We start from the raw sequence: 24542 nt of genomic DNA, 5'->3' as shown, positions 1-24542 counted from the left end.
CCACGATCCATCTACCTCTCGTACATCCCAAGTCAAGAATTCCTTCTAAGTCCCAAACATCACTCCATGACCAAGTGTTATGGCCCAAACAATCATTCACGAGCCATCCCGTCGGCTTGTGGAATCCTATCAGAGACTTCAAAAAATTCCAACTTCCAAGACCTCGACTGCCTTGTACGACCCGTAGGACCTTACATAGTCTGTACTTGGCCTTGTTTAAACTTGCACGAGCACACTTATTTGGTCCATTTGTTAAAATTTTAGCTTATTTATGCCATTTCCATTGAGAAAAGATGTCACGATCCAAACTACTCATAAACGTGACATGGCAAATAGAATTACGAAAGACTTAAAACAAGTCATTTGACATAAGCATGACACTAAGATAACACCATACTTGAAATAAAGCATAAAAATGGAATATAAGTCTCAAGCTATATCTCGTAAGATACCAAAATCAAAGTACAAAGACGGTAAAATGTGAAAAGCTACTAAATCTCACAGCAAGCCTCTACTAATCGTAGATGTGACTAGAACAAATCCTAGCTCACGAATAATCTGAAAACTAAAATGACATAAAGCAATAAAAGACATGCGTGACAAGGTCCTTGAATCACGAGAACTCACCAAAAGTTAGGCAATGCTAATCAATCCACTAGCCACAATGGATGGAGGAATGATAGAACATATAATATTTGACAATATAGGCATAAGAGAATGTATGCATTAGTACTTAGAAAATAATGAGTATGAGAAAAGATACATAAGTATAAAATATGATAACATGATAAATTTGAAGACGTAGTAATGCATGATCAAGTAAAACATCTCAAATCTGATAAGCTGTAATCATAAGGCATAAAATAAGGTCAATGCAATACTTGAAAATCATAACATAAGCTTAAATCATAATCTTTGAGGAAGTCATAAACTGTTGTGCAAGACCATATTCTTTTGTGGGATGTTTACCGTTAACCGATATAAATCATGTGAGCTATAACATGGAGCCTGGTGTACTACTACCACACTGAAAAGAGAGTGTCTTACTTGTCAAGGTAAGGATCATATTATCTTAAGGTTAGATGGATCCACTAGCTATGTCCAATTGGATAAAGTCCTAGGTGGGGGGGGGGGGACATAGTTATGGGACAAGTAGATTGCTAGTAAAGAACTCTACCTCTACTAACAGGTGAGCCTCCAACAAAGTCCAATCGGTGTTAAGTAAACTCCCAATATAAATAAGCATAATCATATCATAACCATAATACCTTGAAATGGTAAGAATATAGTAATACCAATTCAATCGTAAACTTCATAACATATATAGAATAGATCCTTTCAGAATCATGATTTCATAACATACTCGTAATGACACTTATTTAAGACATCTAAATCATGATCCTATTTTCATAATGAGAATACTTCAAATGGAAGCAATCTTTTCATAAAGCATGTTGTTACTTAATTTAAAAGCATCCTTGATCCATAAATTCCTCGATTCATAATGCATTCATATCTTCAAGCTTAATTTAAAATCATAAAACATTCATGTGGCATGAATTCATGTGAAAATCATTAAAAACATGTAACTTAGATCAGATCATGCAAATAAAATTGAATATAATGAATTTATTCATAAACAATTGAACCCATAAGAAATCATGCAAAATCCTAAAATTTGGGTTGGAATCATAGGAGAGATAAATATAGGATTCTTTAGGATTCAATGGATGAAAAAGGATCCATTGGTGAACTTCCCACATACCTTAATGAACTTTAGCCTTGAGCTTGGAAGAGGAGACTTAAAAGCTTGAAGAAACCCTAAATCACCTATAGAGAATTCTTGGAGAAGAAAACCTTGCGAGCTTTAGGGATTTTGAGGGAAAGAAAGGGAATGGGAGAATTTTGTAGAGTAAAATTAGCTATAGGGCTTAGGAATAATCTAGTAACGACATAGCTTAGGTATTAAAAAGGTAGGAAAAAACCCAAATAACCCTGAACTAAAATCTATTGAATTGACCCTACGGAGTACAAGCTCATACGGCCCGTACTGGTCAATTGTAGACCAAGATATCAGAGATAAAGATTCTAAACTTTGAGCCATGACCCGTCAACCCTTCCACGAGCCATTAACCTCTCGTACATCCCAAGTCAAGAATTCCTTCTAAGTCCCAAACATCACTCCGTGACCAAGTGTTACGGCCCGTAGAACCATTCACGAGCCATCCCATCGGCCTGTGGAATCCTATCAGAGACTTCAAAAATTCCAACTTCCAATACCTTGACTGCCTTGTACGGACCATAGGACCTTATAAAGTCCGTACTTGCCCTCGTTTAAACTTGTACGAGCACACTCTTTTGCACTTTTCTTTCCAACTATCGGTCGGTTCAGTTCAGTTTTGAAGTTTATCGATTTGACTTATCGATAATCAGTTTGTAGATATGCTAAACTATTGAGATATTTTTATCAGTTATTTATTAGTTCGGTTATCGATTTAATCGTTAAGTTTGACATAAAAAATAATCTTTGAAAATGACTTAGAAACAAGGTGACACCAAATGAACCATGCACATGAGTTGAGAAATTGCACTTGCTAAGAAACAAACATTGTCACATTATAGAATAACCGAGAGTTTGAGACAATCATAAGTAAGTCTTTTCTGAAAGTTCGATGACATATTTGAGCTCTTTTTTAAAAAAAATGATTTAATTAATGACGTGACCAAATCATAATTGAATACATGTAAAAAGTGATTTTGCAACAAAATTAATTCTAGTGAGCAAATAATGCCATGAATGAATATTTTTTTTCAAATGGAAATATATAAAGCAAAGAGTTTTTTGTCAAACATATTTAAGCTTCTCCTTAAATTAATACTTGTTTTTACCAAAAGAAAAGAAAAAACAAAAGGAAATTCTCTCTCTTGGTTTACACCAGCGAGGTCTCTTTTTCCATCTGTGCAGTGGTCATGACGAGACGAAAACGACGCCACGCCCCTTATACAACGGACGATTCTCGCCGCCGTTTTCCACCACCCGAAGCCCAACCCCAACCCCGTATACACCCGTCAGACTTAATTGATGATCGGGAAGCGGCTCAGCAACGCGAGATTGAAAAACTGCTCCAGGAAAACCGCAGTCTAGCGGGCGCGCACGTCTCTCTTAACCAGGAGCTCTCCGCCGTCCAGCACGAGCTCCGTCTTCTCTCTTCCACAGCCGCAACCGTCAAGACCGAAAGGGATGCTGAGGTCCGTGAGGTTTACGACGAGGCACGGAAGAAGGAGTCTGATGTTCGTATACTCGATGAGCTTAGAGTAGAGTTGGCTCGGGTTAGGAGCGATATTCAGAACCTAGTTGACGACCGTAAAGAGCTCACTGCCAAATTGCAGAACATGGAGAAAGATCTCGTCAAGGTTGGTTCCGAGTTACAGCAGTTTCCCGTAATCAAGGCTGAAATTGAGTCCATGCATAAGGAAGTTCAACGAGGAAGGTAACCCACTACTCCCTATTCCACTGTATGATGTCATGTTTTTTTTTTTTTTTTGATGACAAATCAATGGCACTTGCTGCAACATGAGTTTGCTTGAAAGAGGATGATTTCAATAACAATAATTTAAGTAGCTTTGATAGCAAAACAAAAAAACAATTATTTGTGTTTTATGCAAATGCTTGCAATAGGACAACTGGGTGCTATCTAAACTAAAAAGTAGCTAGGTAAGAAAAAGATAGAAGGATGTAAATTTTGAAGATAATATGGATGCAAAAACGGATCTTTAATGAGATATGCTGCTATATAGTCATCTATCATTTAGCCCCCAAGGCCTAGCTCAAGTGGCAAAAGGTGGAGGATTTGTGGCTTAGGTCACAGGTTCAAGCCCCACACCATGCAAAGCGAAGCCCGGTATTTAAGTGGAGAAGGGTAGAGGGGCGGGGCCATTATCCACCGAGTTTAGAAGGCTGTGATTGGTCCAAAGGGCGGGTCACAGACGAATTTCTCGGTTATAAAAAAAAATAAAAAATAGTCATCTATCATTTATTTCTTTTGAGATGACCAATCATCATCACATATTTTCGTGTTGTATTCCTTTAAAATGAACATGTTCGTACAAACTTTTTGTGGTTTTATAAGACTATCCCCACTACACTTCTTGACCTTTGCTTATCCATGTGAAATGAGATAATAAGTTTTAAGAAAGACAAAAACAGTAAGAGTGGATTACAAGGGTGTGACCTAGAGGTCAAATGAAGTGATTGAGAACCCTAAGGTCTCAGGTTCAAAACAGAGGCGACAAAAAACACTAGGGGATTCTTCTCATCTGTCCTATCTTTCGTGGACAGAGTTACTTGGTACATGTTGCTAACCCATGGAATTAATCGAGGTGCACAAAAGCTAGTCTAGACACCACGGTCATTAAAAAAAATAAAGGTCAAGATAATCATCAGGGATTTTGAAATGCACATTAAGTCGGAGCTATTCGCCTTCCCTTTTGTATGCGTTGAATTGTCTTTGGCTTAGAACACTTGTTCTACTTGTAGTTGACCCAGTTGTGATAAACTGATAATAATTTTCTGTCTCATTCTAAAAAAAAAGATAATCATGGATTATTCTTTTGATTGTCATTGATACGAATCACAAACCCTTGACCTAGTGAAAGACTTTAAATCATTTAGTGGGTGTTTGGATTGACTTATTTTTAGTGGCTTTTGACTTTTAAGCTATTTTTTTAGTTTTGGAAGTGTTTAGGTAACTTAAAAAGTGCTTTTAAGCACCTTTTAAGGCTGAAAAAGTACCAAAAAAGGCCAATAGTCAAAAGTTGGGTGTCCCCAACTTATGACTTTTAGCTTTGGACTTGTAAGTCACTTTAAAAAAGCCCATCCAAACACCCCCTTAATCTACCACTAAGCTCAAGGAAGACTCATAATCATTCTTTATTTTAAAAGAGATAATATTTCAAGCCTGGTTTTACTAATGGGAACAGGACCTGTGTAAGTGGATTCTTAATACCAAATAGATTAGCAACAGTAGATGCAAGGTTTACATCAGTGAAACAACATGACATCCTAATAATTATGGTTTATCATGATATAAGAAGCCTAACCTCTGTCTTAGTATATGTCAGAGACATGCGAAGAGATGCTGATTTACAGATTTTAGAAAAAGATCTACAGATTTTAGAAAAGAAAAGGAAGACAACACATGCCATTCCAATCAATGATGAAATATGGACAATTGGACATCTTTGTTTGCTGTGGAAGTCATAGTTATATCCAAATTGAAATGTAACCTACTCAAACTCAAAAGATATATCAGTTCACCTTCTCCAATATTAGATATATCAGTTCACCTTCTCCAATATTATGTGGTAACCCTACTTTAGCTCAGATGTGGTTAAAGGTCCTCCACGTTTGTTTATTAATGAGCAAAACTTCTTGTTCCCTTGTTTAGTATATGAAGGATATCACTTAAATTTCTCCAATGTCATGTGTTAACCCTACTTTAGTTCAGATGCGGTTAAAGGCACATTATGTTTTTTTGATAGGCAATCAAATATCTATCCATCTGGGAAGTGGGAGGAGAGCCATGAGGTCTCCGGTTCAGATCCCTGTGGTGGCTAAAAACACTAGTTGATTCTTCCCATTTGTCTTAAGCCTTAGTGGGCAGAGTTACTATGTACTTGTGCCTGTGCTGGTGGGAAGGAGCAGGTACTCGGTGAAACAGTTGATGTGCGTGCAACCTGGCCGCAGTGAAACAGTCGATGTGCGTGCAACCTGGCTGCACACCACCATCATAAAAAAATAATTGTGGCGATCATGCGTCAAGGTCACATTTTTATGATGTCAATGGACATTGCTATGGAAAAGCCACATTATAGATATAGTAGATGATCCCCTTTGTAGTTCATATTGCCATTTTGGTCATTTCTGCATCACATGCATGCATTTGTTCTTGTATTGTTGTTTCTCAAGCTCTCATACCCTTGGTGATATTTGGAGATTTTTTTCTGCTGTGTACATGAACAGAGCTGCTATCGACTATGAAAAAAAGATGCACACCAGCAACCTTGAATATAGTCAAGCAATGGAGAAACATAAGATTACTCTGGCTTCTGAAATTGAGAAACTACATGCCGAGCTTGCAAATGCAGAGAAGAGGGCAAGGGCAGCAGCAGCTGCAGCGGCTCCAAGTAATTTAAACCGCCAGATTTCTGCAGCAACTCCAAGTAATTCAAACCACTTGTTTGCTGCTCCTGCAGAGTTTATCATTATTATCTACTTCATAGTACACTCAACTAATAAAAATAGAAATTGTGATTTATCCTTCCAGATTTTACATATTCTGCCAATTATGGAAATCCTGAAACAGGATATAGAGAGAATCTGTACCCTGCGCCTTATGCTGTACATCAGGTTTGTAATTACATCTCTCTTACATTCTAAACTGGTTTTAGCTTCCAATAAGTTTTGATTTAATAGTTTCTGTAACATTTTGCATGAAGAAATATTAAAAGAAATTCTATTAGTGTGGCAGTAATGAGATGTAATGCTGCATGGGATCTTAAGTATTTGTTGTTTGCCTGTTGTTCCTTCAATGCTTTAAAAAATTCAGATTCCTCTCTGCCATGTAAGTTTCCTCTGTCCGTTGCCTGTCAATGAGCTAAATTAGCATAGGCAGAATAGGTGAATTTCCTACTTGTTCTATGTGCACTTAAAAAATTGTATGCTTCTTCCATCCAGATTCAATAATTTCCTTTGTAGTCTGTCCATTACTGTGTTCTGTTGGATGTCAGGACAATGATAATATCTTTTATGCTTCTTGGTACATGAAGGTGTTTTAAGTCAATATGGTCATGTTAAAGATGATTTCTGGGGGAATACTGGAAAAATATTTTTTGTTCTAATACCATAACACATTTTTGAGAATAATTTCTTTTATCATAAAAAAGCAACAACTCTCAAGGATTTTTTACATATTGCTTGCTTGGTGACGATTGTTTCCATGGTCACTTCGTCTTCTTTTCCCTTTTCTTCACTTTGATTAGTTTACATCAGGAATTAGACCATCCTTTCTCCAAAAAAAAGTAGGAAATAGATCATCATAAGTGCTTTTACGTGAGAAATATTTTCATATATGTATTGATTCTGTGATAGTTGCTCTGGAAAAAAAAGATGGCATTGCCTGTTCAAATCATACCCGGGGACTTCTATGCTTATAATGATACACTAGCTTGTGAACACGTGTATTTAGTTTTAGTAAGTACAAACTTTTCAACATGACTGAAATATTAATTGAACATGTGCATGGGATACAAAACATTTAATGATAACAAAATATAAGCTCAAAATGATGAAAAGGGAATTAAGGATCCTATTAAAGCTACATAGTAGTTTAACTAATCGCAAAAAAATAATTTATTATTTATTTATTTAGGTTGGTGAGATTTGTATTTATACCACTTTTGATGAAGTTCAAGTATGTGACCTAATTTTTCTTTATTGATGTTGTATGGATAGCTTATTATGATGTCTTTGTTGCTCTGTGATGTGACTAATACATCTGTTGTGATATTAGTATCCTCTTGAAAGTACAACTACTGTTACTAAAATGTGGGTGTCATTTGTAGAAATAATAATAATAAGAAATTTGCTTTGGGAATTCTCTCAAATTAATTGTACTATTACAAGTAATAATAACATGTTAGGTAGAATATTTCTAAAATTTGTCCACACAAGAATATCGAGTTGTATGAATATAGTTCTGGAGATAACAGTTGCATATTGTTCTTCGAATTATAGGTGACAAACTTGAAGGACCAATTATTAGAAAGAAAATCCAAAAAGGAGCATTTCAATTTCAATATTTAAAACCCTTCGGGGTGGCCCAGTGGTTTGAGCTTGGGACTTCCATGTTGGAGGTCTCAAGTTCGAAACCAGGCCAGCGAAAGCAAGGAGTTTGCCTTCTGGGTCGAGCTCGTCGCACCAGGCTTGCCTAGTGCGGTTTACCTCTCCTATGTGGTTTGCGAGCTATTGCATAGGAGCGGGGGTTTTACCCTGTGCCCACCCAAAGGGGCTGCGGGTTTCCCTTGTCATAAAAAAAAAAAGATTTCTCATCTCAAAAAACAGAACAAACAAGTTTGGTTTGTGAATCTTTATAGTTGGACAATAAATAGTATCTTACTTGGTAAAGGATTGTATTCTAGGGTCTATAAATAGGGTCTCAATACCCTTCGGGGTGGCCCAGTGGTTTGAGCTTGGGACTTCCATGTTGGAGGTCTCAAGTTCGAAACCAGGCCAGCGAAAGCAAGGAGTTTGCCTTCTGGGTCGAGCTCGTCGCACCAGGCTTGCCTAGTGCGGTTTACCTCTCCTATGTGGTTTGCGAGCTATTGCATAGGAGCGGGGGTTTTACCCTGTGCGCACCCAAAGGGTAGTGGCTGCGAGTTTCCCTTGTCATAAAAAAAATAAATAAAAAAATTCAATATTTAAAGTATTGTCTAATGTCTATACATAGTTTGATCTTTCATTAAAATCTTTAAGGTTCATAAAGATCCATAAAATGGATGTTGGTTCTCTTCATATCCATCCATGACAAATACATAATACATTAGAAACACTTCATTTTAAAAGGGAACTACTTGGCATCCAAGGGTGTGGCCTAGTGCTCAATGAAGTGATTGAGAATCTTGAGGTCTCAGGTTCAAAACTCAGCAGATACAAAAAACACTAGGTGACTCTTCCCATCTGTTCTAGCCTTGGTGGACTAAGTTATCTGGTACCTGTTGCTGGTGGGAGGTGGCAGGTATCCTGTTGATTTAGTCGAGGTGCGCGAAAGTTGGTTCGAACACCACAGTCATCAAAAAAGAAGAAAGGGAACTACTTGCTTCCTTTCAGTTTGTTTGGCACTATCTTTTTATTAGTATCCATCCCAAAAAAGAATGATTCATTCCTATATGTCTCCTCAATGGAAAGCTCTTACAACCACACATTATGATATGTTTAACACCAATAAGTTTCGAGAGTTTTTGTCACACAGTTATGACATATTTCAAAGATAAGTTTCAAAAGTTTTATTTCTTTATTTAACTTTATTCCAAGTCAGACTATGACAAACAAAGTGAAACAAGGAGGGTATTAAATTCAAGTCTACCATTAGTGTCTGAAGTATCCCAATACCAACCTAAACTTACAATGACTGTTTATATTTTTGTACAACAATGATCGAAAGACATCGGTCAACTATCAAAACATATTAGCAATGAGATGTAAACTTACGCTTTTGATTCCAAAAGAAAGGGATCAAAACAGATGCTAGTTAGCCAACTTGTAGTACCATTTCACAATAGCACTTTTACAATCTTCACATAGTTATAGTTTATCTGGATTGCTTCTCAAAAATATCATTATTAGTTGGGATAAGAGTCACATTTGATCCAGTGTTAAACATGGTTCGATATGAAAAAAGTATCATTTCAGAGGATTAACATTAAAATTTAATATTAAAACAACAATTATAACTATTTCTCAAATATAAGTTTTGAAAAGAGATCGAAGAAGAATAGTTTGTAAATGGATAATCCATGAATAGATCGGCTGATTTTTCGCAAGTATCAGTTGGGGAGTAGAAAGGTCATCGAAGTGACATTATAGATTCTTCACTATAATGTCAAACGGGTATATATTACATTAATACAAGCTAACACGTACATTGTACGTTAATATAAGAACAATAAATTCTACTCTAAGAAAAAGTTGATGTTGGGGTTACAGTTACTAAAAGCAATTTTCTAAATTTAATGCATACTATGAATGTGAGGTAGGAATTAACCCTATTTCTTATTTAACTTTAAAGTGTTTGTTTACATATTTACAAAAATATAATCGTAGTAGTGCTTACTTGAAGGGCAAAAATGTTCAACATTTGAAGGATAGTTTGGTCTTTGAACTTTTTACCATATGGCTTCCTACTTATATGTGTAATATGCTGAGAAATACAAAATTACTTGTTTTGAAAAGAAAAAAATATTGAAACCAAATAATGCAATGCGGAAAACAGAAACAAAATCCTAAAACTAAGAACAACAATAAAAGATAGAAAAGGGTGTCAAGCAATTGATTGAATAATAAAACAAATAGCAAAAAAGCTACCAAGCACATTCCCCAATGACCCTTAACTGAGGTCCCTTTTGGGCACAGCCTCTCCCCTCTCCGGTGGACTTTCTCCACCGGAGCCGCCATCTAAAACCCACCTTTTTTCATCTCAACCTACTTGTTTCATGGACAACATAATCTTCTTCCGCCTTGGAGGCAAATCTTATGATATCACATAATCTAAATCCAAATCAGGGATTTGGTATGATTGGATCTGAAGTGCAAGATACCACACCACATGAGCTGACTGATACTCAGCAAGTCTTGGATATGCCAAAAGCTCAAGGAGGCATCGAAGAACAGAGGAAAAACCTTCAAGTCTTGGAAATGCAAAGATAACACAACCAACATTTTCTTAACACAAAAGTTCAATCAATATGAAAAATTCGTCTCAGTGATTACTGCTAAAGGAAATGACAGAGCAGTAATTATCTTGCCAGAGAACACATTCAATGAGGGATGGAATGTTCTAGTTGCAAAAATAGAAAATTTCATTAATAGAAATCGTACAACATTAATCACAAACAAGCAGCATAAACTCCTTAATCAAACTAGAGGGGAGAAGAGCTACAAAGAGATGCTTTTCAAGAACAAATGGACTAATAGAGACACAGAGGAAAAAGGCCTGCTGGACAGATGCTTGGTGGGGAGTTTCACAGGAGCTGAAGACACTCCAACTCGTAACGACATCAGAAGATGGTCTCAACAAACTTGGAATAGAGCCTAGGGAGTTTAAGTATACGACATGGATGAATCCAAATTCCTTTTCGAATTCCGTTCGAGAACAGTGGCAGAACATGTTTTGATGGGGAACTGGAAGAGGCAAAACAGATAGTTGATGCTACAATGGTGGTCACCAACCGTCGGAACCTTACCTAGTAGCTCAAACCTTGATTGGATCTAGATTCGAGTGGTTGGTCCTCCGCTGCGTCTTTGGTCCAACTCCACCTTTAGGGAGATCGAGGATGGATGTGGTGGATGGCTGGAAACAGAAGAAGAGAGAGGGCTAAAAAACCACCTTCGATGGGCCAGGATCCGTGTCAAGGGACCGCGAGAGAAGATTCCGGCAACCATTGATGTCGGAGATGGAGATCTGATCTTCCTCCCAATCTAGCCGGAGCTACCATCGACTTCGGAAACTGACAACCCACTGGCAATTGGAGAAAGGAGAAAACAACTCTTAGGAAGAGAGAAAACGGTGACCTTCTCGAGGAAAGGTACAATCTACTTTGCCTTGAGATTATGTTGGATGTGGACCTTAAATGGAACATTTGAATATCTGCACAAGGGAGAGATTGACACTTGCACAGAACTGGAGAGTACATTCCATGGCATTAAAAGGATCAAGCATAATTCCAACAACAGAACTGGAAAATTCTCATTACAACCCAATGCCTTTGATTGCAAGTGACGAGGTAGACAACACAGTGGAGATTCTCAGGACACACAATTGCTGAACTGTGATGAACCCACTCCAATTCAATCGGACTCAAGTGAATGCAGTAGGGAGGTTGAGGCCAGATCAACAGAATGGGTGCAAAGCAACATCATCAAGCTTAACAAAGAATTTGGAGTACTGCTTAATGGTTGTCACAAAGAAGCAGAAGCTCTGTTTATGAAATTAGACCAAAGAAGGGGATTAGAAAAGACTCTAGCTATAACAGTTGAGCCAAACAACAACAACCAACAAGTCTTAAAGGAAGTCAGGAATCTAATTTGTGAAATTAGATATAAAGATGGGGACCCAAGAAGTGAATCAAGAGGGAGGACCACAACCACAATGCAATCATGAAGGTGAAAATCTTAACATGGAATGTAAGGGGGTTGAACAATGAGGATAAAAGAAGACAAATAAAATCCTTAGTTCATCGGTGGGGAGCAAATATTTATGTATTCGTAGAAACTAAATTATGGGGGACAGTGGAAGAATATTTTCAGCAACTTTGGGGAAATAGATGGGTTGGAGGGTTATGGATAGACTCCATTGGTAAAAGTGGTGGAATCATTGTATTATGGGACAAGAGGGAATGGAAAGGGGAGCTCATTGACACTGGCATCAGATGCTCACTTGTAAACTATGTGGGATCAACCAAGACTTGACTTGGTATCTTACTGCTGTATATGCAGAGTGTGACAGAAATGAAAGAGAAGAATTGTGGTGGGAGCTCTCCTCTATTAGAGGAATATGTGAAGGGCCCTAAGTGATCTGTGGGGCCTTTAATGTATCCAGATTTCCCTTTGAAAGGACAAACGTTAATAGAATAACCAGAGCCATGGATGATTTCAACCAATACTTAAATGATCTTGAGTTACTGAATCCTCCTTTTCTCGGAGGTAGTTATACATGAAAGAGAGGTCAAAATCACAGTTGTGCCACAAGAACAGATAGATTCTTATTCTCTTCCCAGTAGGACGAGAGTTTCTCCAAAATCATCCAAAGTGTTCTCCCACAACTTGGCTTGGAGCATAACTCCATCCTAGTATCTTGTGGTGATTGGAAACATAGGAAATCATATTTCAAATTTGAAAATTGGTGGCTTAAGGAGGAAGGATTCATAGACAAAGTGAAAGAATGGTGGAGCAACTTCAATACAACAGGCCGACCTGATTTTCAATTGGCTTCTAACCTTAGTCAATTGAAAGTCAAGCTCAAAGAATGGAGCAAAGCCAACAAGAACAACCGGAAGGAAAGGAAAGATCTGATTCTATCACAAGTGAGAAATCTGGAATCCATTCAAGATCTCAAACTTTTGACAGATGACGAACAACTGCAGAAAATTCAGCTGGCTATGATGTTTAAAGAGGTGTCCAGAAATGGGGAAATTGCTTGGAGACATAGATCCAAGTTACAATGGATCAAAAACGGTGACAAAAACACAGTATTTCCACAGAATGGCCAATGCTCACAGAAGATTCAACTCCATTGAAATCCTCAAAGTTGAAGGGGTTGAAGTTACTTTTTTTTTTGAGAATGGTGACTTTTTATTCTATTTATCCACAGGTATACTACATCAAGGTAGCCCCCTTCCAAAAGTATTACAAACTAGACTGACTCCATCTGTGCTTTTTGTCACAAATAGTCTAAAACATCACAAAGTTCTTCTGCCTGTACTAAGACTTTCTGTTTACACCAAAACTAATAAAGAGCTACAATTCATCTTGAAATTCTGCAAATTGTTCTTCTTGCCCTCAAAACATCTTTGATTCCTTTCTTTCCACACTGTCCACCATATACAAGCTGGGACAATCCTCCATCTCTCCTCCTTAATTGTAGTATTGCCAATATGATCCAACAATTTAGGAGTTGTACTATGTTTCTTGGTTTCACCCAAGTGATCTTCCTAATGCTGCTGAATATTCTCCATAATTGATCTGTCCATTTGCAATGCAAAAAGAGATGATTGATAATCTCTGCCTGTTCCTCACACAAATAGCATCTTGAGCATAGTTGGAACTTCCTCTTCTTTATATTTTCTTGTGTCAGCACTACTTCCTTTGCTAGTAACCATGTGAAACAGTTTACCTTTTTTGGGATTTTAGGTCTCCATATCATCTGCCATGGCCAGAGCTCCATCCTATCATTTGAATTTGAGTGATTAAGATCTTTGTAAGCTGACTTGACATTGAAAACCCCTTTGCTGCCAATCTTCCAACACAACCTTTGTCTTCCCTCCCTAGTCAGATTACTAAATTGTGCCATTGTATCATGGAATGCCACTATGTTCCCCATCTCCCAATCATTTAGATTCCTCCTAAGATGTAAGTTCCACCCATGTCCTGTCCACATTTCAGCCATAGTTGCATTTTGTTGAAGGCTTAGTGTATATAAGTCTGGGAATAATTGTTTCAGGGTTCTTTGGGCTATCCATCTGTCCTCCCAAAATGACACCTTCATTCCATTACCCACCTGTTCCAGAACCAGAGGCCAATGATTTCTTATTGATCTCCAGATACCATATCCATATGGTGTGTTGACTTAGGAAAAAGTCTAACTTTTCTCCCAGACACAGTTCCCAAAATATGTTTTAGATTCACCTCATCATCCCCTTTTTGGTGGTCCTTCCGATCACCGGAAACCCTCAATTTCATCCTTTTCTGTTAAATCTTCCTCACAGTTCCCATAATATGTTTTAGATTCACCCCATCATCCCCTTTTCGGTGGTCCTTCCGATCACCGGAAACCCTCAATTTCATCCTTTTCTGTTAAATCTTCCTCACAGTTCCCATAATATGTTTTAGATTCACCCCATCATCCCCTTTTCGGTGGTCCTTCCGATCACCGGAAACCCTCAATTTCATCCTTTTCTGTTAAATCTTCCTCACAGTTCCCATAATATGTTTTAGATTCACCCCATCATCCCCTTTTCGGTGGTCCTTCCGATCACCGGAAACCCTCAATTTCATCCTTTTCTGTTAAATCTTCCTCACAGTTCCCATAATATGTTTTAGATTCACCCCATCATCCCCTTTTCGGTGGTCCTTCCGATCACCGGAAACCCTCAATTTCATCCTTTTCTGTTAAATCTTCCTCACAGTTCCCATAATATGTTTTAGATTCACCCCATCATCCCCTTTTCGGTGGTCCTTCCGATCACCGGAAACCCTCAATTTCATCCTTTTCTGTTAAACCTTCCTCTATTATGGAGGACTGTATTTATTTTGCGATAGGTTTTAAGTCTTTTGACATCTGGTGTAACACAAAAGTCCGTTTGGACTGGTGGACACCAACAATAGTGGCATCAAACAGAGAGAATGGGTCAAGCGCGACTTGGATTAGAATTGTAGGCCTCCCACTTCATCTATGGTCGCAGACAATCTTCAAATCCATCGAAGATTTTGCGGGGGTTGGGTCGAAACAGAGGAAGAGACGCAACTAAGAAATCACCTTAAATGGGCAAGAATTAGGGTTGAGGGCGACGGTTCGAGGATCCCGAAGGAGGTGACAATCCTCAATGCCGGAATTTCCTTCTCCATGCAATTGTGGACAGAGTTGCCGGCGAGATACGTTGTTGGAGAAGAAAGTGAGTCTCCTCCTATTATCCAGCAGTTCTCGAGGAATTACCCAGTGGCTAATAGAAGGACTGATGGGGCTGCCAGCTTTAAAACACGTGGGGTGGCAGTAAAGGACAAAGGACCTGGGCCCACTTCTAATTCAAATTTGATGGCAAATTTGGGCCGGTTCTCGCCCTTATTAAATCAAGGCCCAAAACACAATCAACATCACAAACAGCCAGATCTAACTGATAATACTAAAAAGCCCAAAAGTCTAAATGACTTCTCACGTGAGAGAGGCATGAAGGGGGAGAAAGATCTTAGAGAAATTAAAGACCTGGCATCTAAGTTCCTGCAAGCTTTCAAAAACTGGGAAAAAGAAGCCGAGGTGGAGGAAGACACGATGGGGCAAAAAGAAGGGGATGCGAAAAATGTTTCCAACCTGGAAACGACTCGTAATCAAGAATGCTCCAAGACAAGAAAAGAATCCGAAAAAATAAGAACAACTAATATCATGCAAGAGGCAGAACAAAACTTGCAGATACAGCAGATTCATGAGGTTGACCCAGTCAATATTCAATTCCCAAGTTCTCAAGAAATTATCGAGACAGAAGCATCAAATTGGGTCAACTCTCATATCCTAGAGCTGAGCAATACCTATGGGGTAGCTTTCGAAGGCTTCGAAAAAGAAACCATAGCCCTATTAATGAAGATCGATGAGAGGAAATCAATGTTGGATAATAAGGGGTCTGGTAAGGCAGTGTCTACTCCAAAGAGTAGAATTGGGAAAAATGAACTGAAAAATTTAAAATCCAGCCTTAATGAAGAAGTGGAAGGCAGCAGGAGCAGGGGGAGGAATTTAAGTTTAACTTTTAAATGAAAGTCAAACTATTGACATGGAATGTAAGGGGGCTAAACGATCAAAACAAGAGAATAATGGTGAAGAGTCTAATGCAAAAATGGAAAGCGGATGTCTATTGCTTTCAAGAAACAAAGATCAGCAAGGAAGTTGAAGCAATGGCTAAGCAATTATGGTCATGCCGATGGATGAAATGTGGTTACCTGGAAGCTGAGGGTAGCTATGGGGGTGTCCTTATGATGTGGGACAACAGAAGTTGGAGAGGGACTTTAGTTGAAGCTGGTCAATTCTCCATCACCTATAAATTTGTATCAACTCAAAACCTTATACCTGGTACCTCACTGGAGTGTATGCTCCCCATACCAGGGATGAGAAGCTACTTTGTTGGGAGGAAATAGCTGCAGTTAGAACTATTTGTGATGGTCCATGGGTCACATGTGGAGACTTTAACACAGTTAGAGTCATGGCAGTCATGGCAGAAAGAAGAGGATGCAGTAGGATCACAAATGTGATGAAAGATTTTTCCAACTGGATTGAGGAGATGGAATTACACGACCCTCAATTAAAAGGTGGGAATTTTACATGGTTCAGAGGGGCAAACCACCACAGTGCAGCCAGGTTAGACAGATTCTTATATTCAAGGGAATGGGAAGAAACCTTCAAAAATATAAGGCAGACGATAATGCCTAGAGTGACATCTGATCATAGCCCTATTATGCTACAATGTGGGGACTGGTGGCAGAATAAGTCCTACTTCAAGTTCACATGATGGGAAACTTACCAACGCTCAAAAAATCAAGATGAATAGCTTGAGCTTGCTGTATTTTTGGTGTAAACAGGATTTGGTGGGGGAGGTAGATAGCTTAGTGGATTTTAGAGCTCAATTGTAAAGTTTTTGCCCAGTTTCGGCTTTTGAAACTACCCCCTGTGGGGTTGTAAATCCCACCTCATCATGCTCTGCTGATGAGTTTTGACGTGAATATAAAGTTACCTTTATCAAAAAAAACATCCATATGGTGTAGTTACCATCTTTGTCATCCACCTGTTCTCCATTTCATATTTTGCCCTGATCACCTCTCTCCATAGCATATTCTCTCCTGTCATAAACTTCCAAAGCCATTTTAACATTAGGCTTTTGTTTTGTTTCTTCATGTTCCTGATCCCCAGTCCCCCCTCTTTCTTATTTTTTATGACCTCTTCCCACTTGACTAGATGAAACTTCTTTTTATCTTCATTTCCCTGCCAAAAGAAATTTCTTCTCAAAGCATCTATCCTCTGTATGACCTTGTCTGGTGCTGGGAACACAGATATCATATAAGTAGGTATTGCATCTAGCACACTATTAACCATGGTTAATCTACCTCCCCTAGACAGATATTGGTTCTTCCAGTTGGTTAGCTTCTTTTTACATTTTTCTATCACTCCATTCCAGATCCCTATTGATTTGCTCTTTCCTCCCAATGGCATACCTAGGTGTATGGTTGGTAGTTTCCCTACCCTACCACCCAAAACCCCTGCCAGAGTCTCCACCTGAGCCACTTCATTTATGGGATAAATGAAACTCTTCCCCCAATTGATATGTAATCCAGAGACTGCTTCAAAGATAATGAATATTACTCTTAGGATCAACATTTGCTCTGTCATTGCTTCACAAAAAATAAGAGTATATGCAGATGGGTAATCTCCAAGCCATTTTGTGTACTGCTGTCCACCCTAAAGCCCCTTACCCTACCCTTCATCTTTGCTGTGTGAATTAGGTTACTCAAACCTTCCATGGCTAAGATGAGTAAAAAGGGTGACAGGGGGTCACCTTGTCTCAGTCCCCTTTGGGATTAAAAGAAACCACTAGGAGTTCTATTAACTAAAATAGAAAACTTGACTGTGCTTATGCAGAATTTCACCCATCTAATCCATTTGGCTCCAAAACCCATCCTTTACATCATAAGTAGTAAGAAATTCCAGTTTAAATGATCATATGCCCTTCTGTATATCAAAGCTTGCATAGAATTCTAGGGCACTTGCTTCTCTGTCTAGACTCAACACATTCATTTGCTATCAACACTGCATCCATTATTTGTCTACCTTTTATGAATGCCATTTGTTGGCTGTCTACAAGCCTGTGTAGCACCTTCTTTACCTTTCTTCCAGCAGTTTAGCAATGATCTTGTAAATTCCACCTATTAGACTAATAGGTCTAAAATCTGTCAGTTCCTTAGCTCCCACTTTCTTAGGAATTAAAGCCACAAAGGTGGCATTAATACTCTTCTCAAACCTCTCTGCCTTATGGAACTGCTGCATTGTAGCCACCTGATCAGTTTTAATGATGTTCCAACATTGGCTGAAGAAAGCCATGGAGTAACCATCTGGCCTTGGTGCTTTGTCCCCTGCACATGCTTTTGTGCTCTCTAGAATTTCCTGTTGCTCAAAAGGTGCCTAGAGTAATTTGTTTTCTTCTTCATGAATCATATGACAGTTTCTCATCTCCAGGTAAGGTCTCCATTCTTCTGGCTTAGAGTATAGTTCCTCATAATAAGTTACTATCTCCTTCTGTATCTCCTCTGGTTCAGTCAAATTTTCTCCTCTCACTTTCAACTTTGAGATTGTATTAATTCTCCTGTGTGCATTTGCAGTTCTGTGGAAGAAATTAGTGTTTCTATCCCTTGCTCTAGCCACACTGCCCTAGATCTTTGCCTCCAAGCTATTTCCTCCCTTTTAGCTATGTCTTCGAACTCACTGATTAATGCTGTTTTAGAGGTTATCTCTTATGGCCTCAGGGATCTGTTCTCCTGTATCTCCTCTAATTCAGCTAGCTGTTTCAAGACATTTTGTTTTTGTGTTCCCAAGTTCCCTTGTGCAGTTTTGCTCCATTCTTTCAGCTTTTCTTTTAGTGCTTTGAGCTTTGCAACCAAGACATAGTCAGGTTTCCCTATGAAACTGAAGGAGTTCCACCATCCTTTAATTTTTTTCATTGAAACCCTCTATGTCCAACCACCAGTTCTCAAATTTGAAGTATGACTTTGCATTTTCCCAAGCACCGCATTGTAACATTATGGGAGAGTGATCTGATGTCACTCTGTGAAGTATGGGCTGAACCGTCAGATCAATCATGCAGTTAGGGCCAATCAAGCAGAGATCGATTAGCCTGCCAGAGAGCTAACATTAGAAGACTGAGACCCACAACACCAAGAAAGTTACTAATCCCGAAGAAATAAACAATTCCATAGTGAGCTTTTATCAGGAACTCTACAAGGAGTCTGAGAATTGGAGACCGGATTTCACACTCCAAGGGAATACCAGGATCTCCACTGAAGAGCAGATGTGGCTGGAAAGACAATTTGAAGAGGATGAAATATTAGAGGGGCTTAAACAGTGTGGCCATTGACAAGGCCCCAAGCCCTGATGGATTCCCAATGCCATTCTTCATTGCTTTATGGGAAATGTTGAAGTCAAATATAATACTTACCCTACGAATTTCCATTCGCAACAGGTTTTTGAGAAGAGCTTCAATGGCACATTTGTAGCTCTTATCCAAAAGAAGGAGGGTGCAACCGAGTTGAGAGACTTCAGACCAATAAGTCTCATCACGGGAATGTACAAGATCATTGCAAAAGTACTAGCTGAAAGGTTAAAGAGAGTGATGGATAAGCTAATAAACCCTCATCAAATGGCCTTTATTAGAGGAAGGCAAATCATGGATGCAACTTTGGTGGCAAGTGAGTGTGTAGACACCAGTTTGAGAGGCTCAGAACCAGGGGTGATGTGCAAATTAGACATTGAAAAGGCGTTTGACCACATCAATTGGAAGTTCTTACTCAACATCCTCAGGCAAGTGGGTTTTGGAAGAAGATGGCTAAATTAGATAAGTTTTTGCATTAAAACCACCAGGTTCTCAATTCTGGTAAATGGAGAACCAATTGTTTTTTTTCAGCAGAAAAAGGGCCAAGACAAGGGGACCCCTTATCCCCTTATCTCCTGAAGTGCTCAAAGTCCTAGATAAATTTAGAAGAAACTTCCTATGGCATGGCAAAAAGGAGCATAAAGGTTACAATCTAGTGAAATGGAACATAGTGCAAAAGAGTAAGGAGCATGGAGGTATGGGAGTCAGAAATCTAAAGCTACAAAACAACAGTATGCTCAAGAAATGGTTGTGGAGATATGCTGAAGACAGTCCAGCCTTGTGGAAGAATGTAATACAACAGAAGTACGGACAAAATGGGTAGTGGTGCGCTGATGAGGCCACTAACACCTATGGAGTTGGACTATGGAGGACAATCAAGTCTCTTTGGACCAACCTGGGGAGGACAATACTTTCCTAGTTGGCAATGGCCAAAAAAGTCTTCTTCTGGAAGGATAACTGGGATGGTCAAGGCACTTTGCAAGACGCTTTCCCAGCCTCTTCAACATCAACAGCAACCAAAATAACACAATAGAGAACATCTGGACAACTCAAGGATGGAACCTAATTTTTAGAAGGTTTTTGAATGATTGGGAGGTTGAAAGAGTGGCTGCTCTACTTGGCAAAATAGGAACCTTCACAGGGACTACCAAAGAACCTGACATCATGAAGTGGAGGCACAACACTGTTGGCAAATTTTCAGTCAACAGAGTCTACAAAAGGGGCCTTCTAGAGATGACAGAAAGAGATAGAGGACCTTGGAAAGCTACATGGAGAAGCATGGCACCTTCTAAAGTGAAATGCTTCTCCTGGGTGGTAGTAAGGAAGGCATGTCTCACCCACGAGGAATTACAGGAAAGGAAATTTCATTTAGATTCCACATGCTCTCTTTGTATGGAACCCGTTGAAACAAACAACCACCTATTCCTCCACTGCAAGGTAACTTCTCAAGTTTGGTCCCTATACATTACCTTAGCTGGGAAAGCTGGACAATGCCAGAGCACACTGCTGATCTATTGAGCTGCTGGATCAGAAGGGGAGGAAGCAAAAGCCAAAAGAGATGGTGGAAAACTGTCCCAGCTTGCATATGGTGGACCATATGGAAGGAAAGGAATGAGAGAATTTTCAAAGGAGGATCAAACTCCATTCAAAAGATCAAAGGGAAATGCATTTCTACTTTATGTTTTTGGTGTAAAGAGCAATGTATAGTAAATGAAATACAGATAGTGAATTTCCTAGGCTTATTGTAATTAGCTACCTATGTAAGCACACTTTTGGAGGTGGCCAGCATACCCTTAATGCTGAAGAATACTTGTTACCAATTTCAAAAAAAGAAAGATAGAAAAGATTGATAGATTGACACAATAATGAATTAATTGGTATATAAAGCTTTATGATAGCTAAAACCCCCAATCGATAGAACCAAATAAGCATCTAATCTCTTAGATAAGCCTCAGGAGGAAGAATTTCTCATGCAAGCAATCTCTCTAGATAACCTTCAAGAGGAATGATTCCTCAAGCAAGCAATCCTTCAGCAGCAAAGGCCATAGCTAGGGGTATCAAAATGAGCTCAAATATAGGTAACCCGTCCAGAATTTTATGGGTTGAGTTCAAGATAATTTGAATTGGATTCCATCTCAACCCATTTTAAAATAATCTCCAATTGAGCCCAATTTAATCTTCAATTTCAACCCGTCTTAAGACTATTTGCATTGATGTAATGTATGTTTTTATATTGAAGGTATGAATTACTATTTATTTTATATCTTTTAGGATCTATCTATCCATTTGTAACTTTTTTTTTTAATCTTCTTGAGTTGAAATTGAAATTGTGGTTATAAAACTTAAATAACAAAATGTTAAAATTATTGAGATTAAGCGGGTCAAGATCCAACCTATATTTTAGCCCATTTGAGCCCAAAGTAAATTTGGGCGGGTCAAGACCCAACCCTATTTCTATTTCAACCCATTTTAATATCTTCAATTTCATCCCAACCCCCCCATTTGACACCCCTAGCCATAGCTCCACTCTCTCAAGAGTATTTCTCATCAAATTAAAATTGTTAAAGTCTAAATGAGCTTTTCTCTACTATTTATAGTTTTAGGTTAACTATTTTTATATAAATAGCCAAAAGTGGCATTCCAAATATTGCAAAAATAATGCAAGTGCGCAGTCAAGCCTGACGGGTGGTCCGTAGATGGAATCTGCAGTCCACATGTTGCTCAGTCTTTTGATTAGCATCTCCCGAATCTTGATGGATGGTCTGAGGTACGGGGTATGTGCATTCTGCGGCCCGTATGTGGCTTCGTGTGCTGTAGCTTCTGAGGATAGAGTCTGACACTTTAGCTTTGGACATACAGTCTGATGTATGGGCCCGCATGTTGATTATGCGTCCCATATGTCTTCTGTTCCAGCCGCATCTAACTTACAGTCAAGATACGGTCCATATGTTGATCATGCTGATCGTATGTGGATCCGTATGTTGAAACTGACCCCCCTACTTCCATTTCGTCTCCTAAGTTACTCTTCGTGATGTGGAATCCCTGGATGGCATTAAAATGTGTTCACATGCCTCCATCTTCCGGAGCAACCCTTGTAGAGCTTGGAGATAAATAGCAGGTCCAATGCAAGTATACATACCTATATGAAAGAATTTCCAGTTCATAATCCAATCTAAATCTTCTTTGTCACAACATAAGCCTACAAACATAATTGATTGCAACTGATAAACCCTATCAAAAGATACAAATCCAGAAAACAAAGCACAAATATTCCCAAAAACAAAGAAGTAATTATCTTGAAGATAACTTCAAGGAATACCTGTAAAAGCTTATTAATATTACAACACACCACAAAAAGTTTCATCAAATAAATCTAGAAAATAAGTATCAATACAGAAATTACATGATCATTGTTATTGTAGTTTTGGTACCCAAATAAAGGCTCATTCAAACCATCATCAAAGCCTAAAGAATCAAAATGCTCATTTTCTATTTTTCCACCAATGTTGCCATGCTGGAGTCTTCTCCCTATGCTGTTTAGGACATGAGTATATATTCTTTATTGTTTTTTGATGGAGTATATATTCTTTATTGTTCTTGAAGGACTTTTCATTTTCTGTGATCTTTGACATACTTTCACAGGAAAATAAATGGTTTTTATTAAAAGTTGGTCATCTCAAGTGTCAAAGGGTTTCCAATGCTTCTATTTCATTATTTTATCTGTCATATTTATAAATGTACATTTACATTTTTGCACAGAAGAATAATGTTCTCATGAAGGGCAATATAGCCATTCAACTTTTGAGGGCTATTTTAGTCTTTGAACTCTTAACTTTGTGCTTTCCGACTTGTGGAATAGTATGGATATAGATAGATGCTTGCCTTTGGCCCTCAGGAGAAGCAAAAATTTGTACTTTTGTAGGGAGTTTCCTATTTAAAAGAAGTATTATTTAGTTGGTTCCACCTGTTTTGACTTTTGATCAATGGTACAACCTACAAAGAGGACATGCTAGTTGGCATGTATGCAACTTAAGCTTTGTCCAAACTTTAAATTAGCTATAATACAAGTGTCGTATTTGTAATGTTTCAGGTTCAGGTCAGTGCTGATGCAAAAACCCAATATGTTGGTGGAGCCATGCCTTATGTACATCACTAGTTGGTGGTTTGAAAGTGAAAAACTCGTGCCGGATGACAAGCAGATGTAAATGTGTCAAACTTAGGGATCTTTTATTTCATGAGAGAAGTGGTTTCTGGAGGAAGCACAGATGAAATGATTTTTCTTGGTGGTGATGAGACTGACATTTGTCTTGAGTGTAGTCTCAGAATTCAGATAATTAATGACTGTTGTGGTTATTTGTGCATATGTCTATTTAGTGGATTGAAGTTAGTTGGAGCCATGATTGGATCCTGAATTTAAAAATGTGGGGTTTTCAAAATTAATTAAGTTGAAGCTGCAAGTGACAGTCAGTTTTGAAGATGGGAATATAGGGGAATAGGGGAAGTGGAATTGAAATCCCCATGTATCATTGGCAGAGGAGAAGGAGAAGCGTTTTATATTCTTATTTTTATAGAAGACTTTTTTGCCCATTGTGGACTAGGTGAGTAGTAACACTAATTGTGGAAATCTATGATAAACGACCCATCTGTACATTTACTTATACAAAACTATGGGAACATAGAGATGGGAAGAACATGAACATCTCAACTATATATGAACATCTCAAAACAGATCGATTGAATAACTAAAGACCAATTTAGGAAGGAAACATGTGAGTTCACATCACATCACATAAACCACCGTCTTATATACAATCACTAAAACTTGGACTCATCACCTATCCATCACTCCCCACCTTACAAAATGAACATGCCACAGAAATCTTTCATTTTCTATAATTGGACACGTTAGTATCCATTGTAGAATAACTTTTATACGTAAAACTATATCATTAAGCGTATCAAACACACTATTCTTTGCAATTATAAGGTTTATGCACCCATCACTCAATTTTTCCTAAGATGTTGATAAAAACAACTTATTATTCCATGTATCGATCCTAAGCTAATCTATTATACAAAGGTTAGCCCTTTGACTTCATGCACTCTTCTTTTACCAAATCTTAGTTCTCTTTCTCAAGCAAGTAAAATTA

At 38.4% G+C, this 24542-nt stretch overlaps 1 protein-coding gene across 2 annotated transcripts; it reads left to right on the top strand.

Annotated features, from left to right (window-relative positions):
* The first annotated feature begins 2871 nt into the window (after window positions 1–2871).
* LOC102585093 (protein FLX-like 1) lies at window positions 2872–23853 on the top strand. 2 transcript variants are annotated; one of them, XR_001474044.1, is made up of 5 exons: window positions 2872–3491; window positions 6023–6222; window positions 6327–6409; window positions 6531–6623; window positions 23483–23853. XR_001474044.1 is itself a non-coding variant. In XM_006339322.2 (4 exons), the coding sequence occupies exons 1-4, from the start codon at window positions 2971–2973 to the stop codon at window positions 23546–23548; spliced, it is 870 nt and encodes a 289-aa protein (XP_006339384.1). In that variant the 5' UTR covers window positions 2872–2970; the 3' UTR covers window positions 23549–23853. The 2 variants fall into 2 exon arrangements, 1 of the variants encoding a protein (XP_006339384.1); XM_006339322.2 differs by lacking the exon at window positions 6531–6623.
* Window positions 23854–24542: the final 689 nt, after the last annotated feature.

Source organism: Solanum tuberosum, unplaced genomic scaffold (genome assembly GCF_000226075.1).
Source record: "Solanum tuberosum cultivar DM 1-3 516 R44 unplaced genomic scaffold, SolTub_3.0 scf00009, whole genome shotgun sequence".
Lineage (NCBI taxonomy): Eukaryota > Viridiplantae > Streptophyta > Magnoliopsida > Solanales > Solanaceae > Solanum > Solanum tuberosum.
Note: the sequence above shows the minus strand (reverse complement) of the source record. Positions and strands in the feature narration are given on the sequence as shown.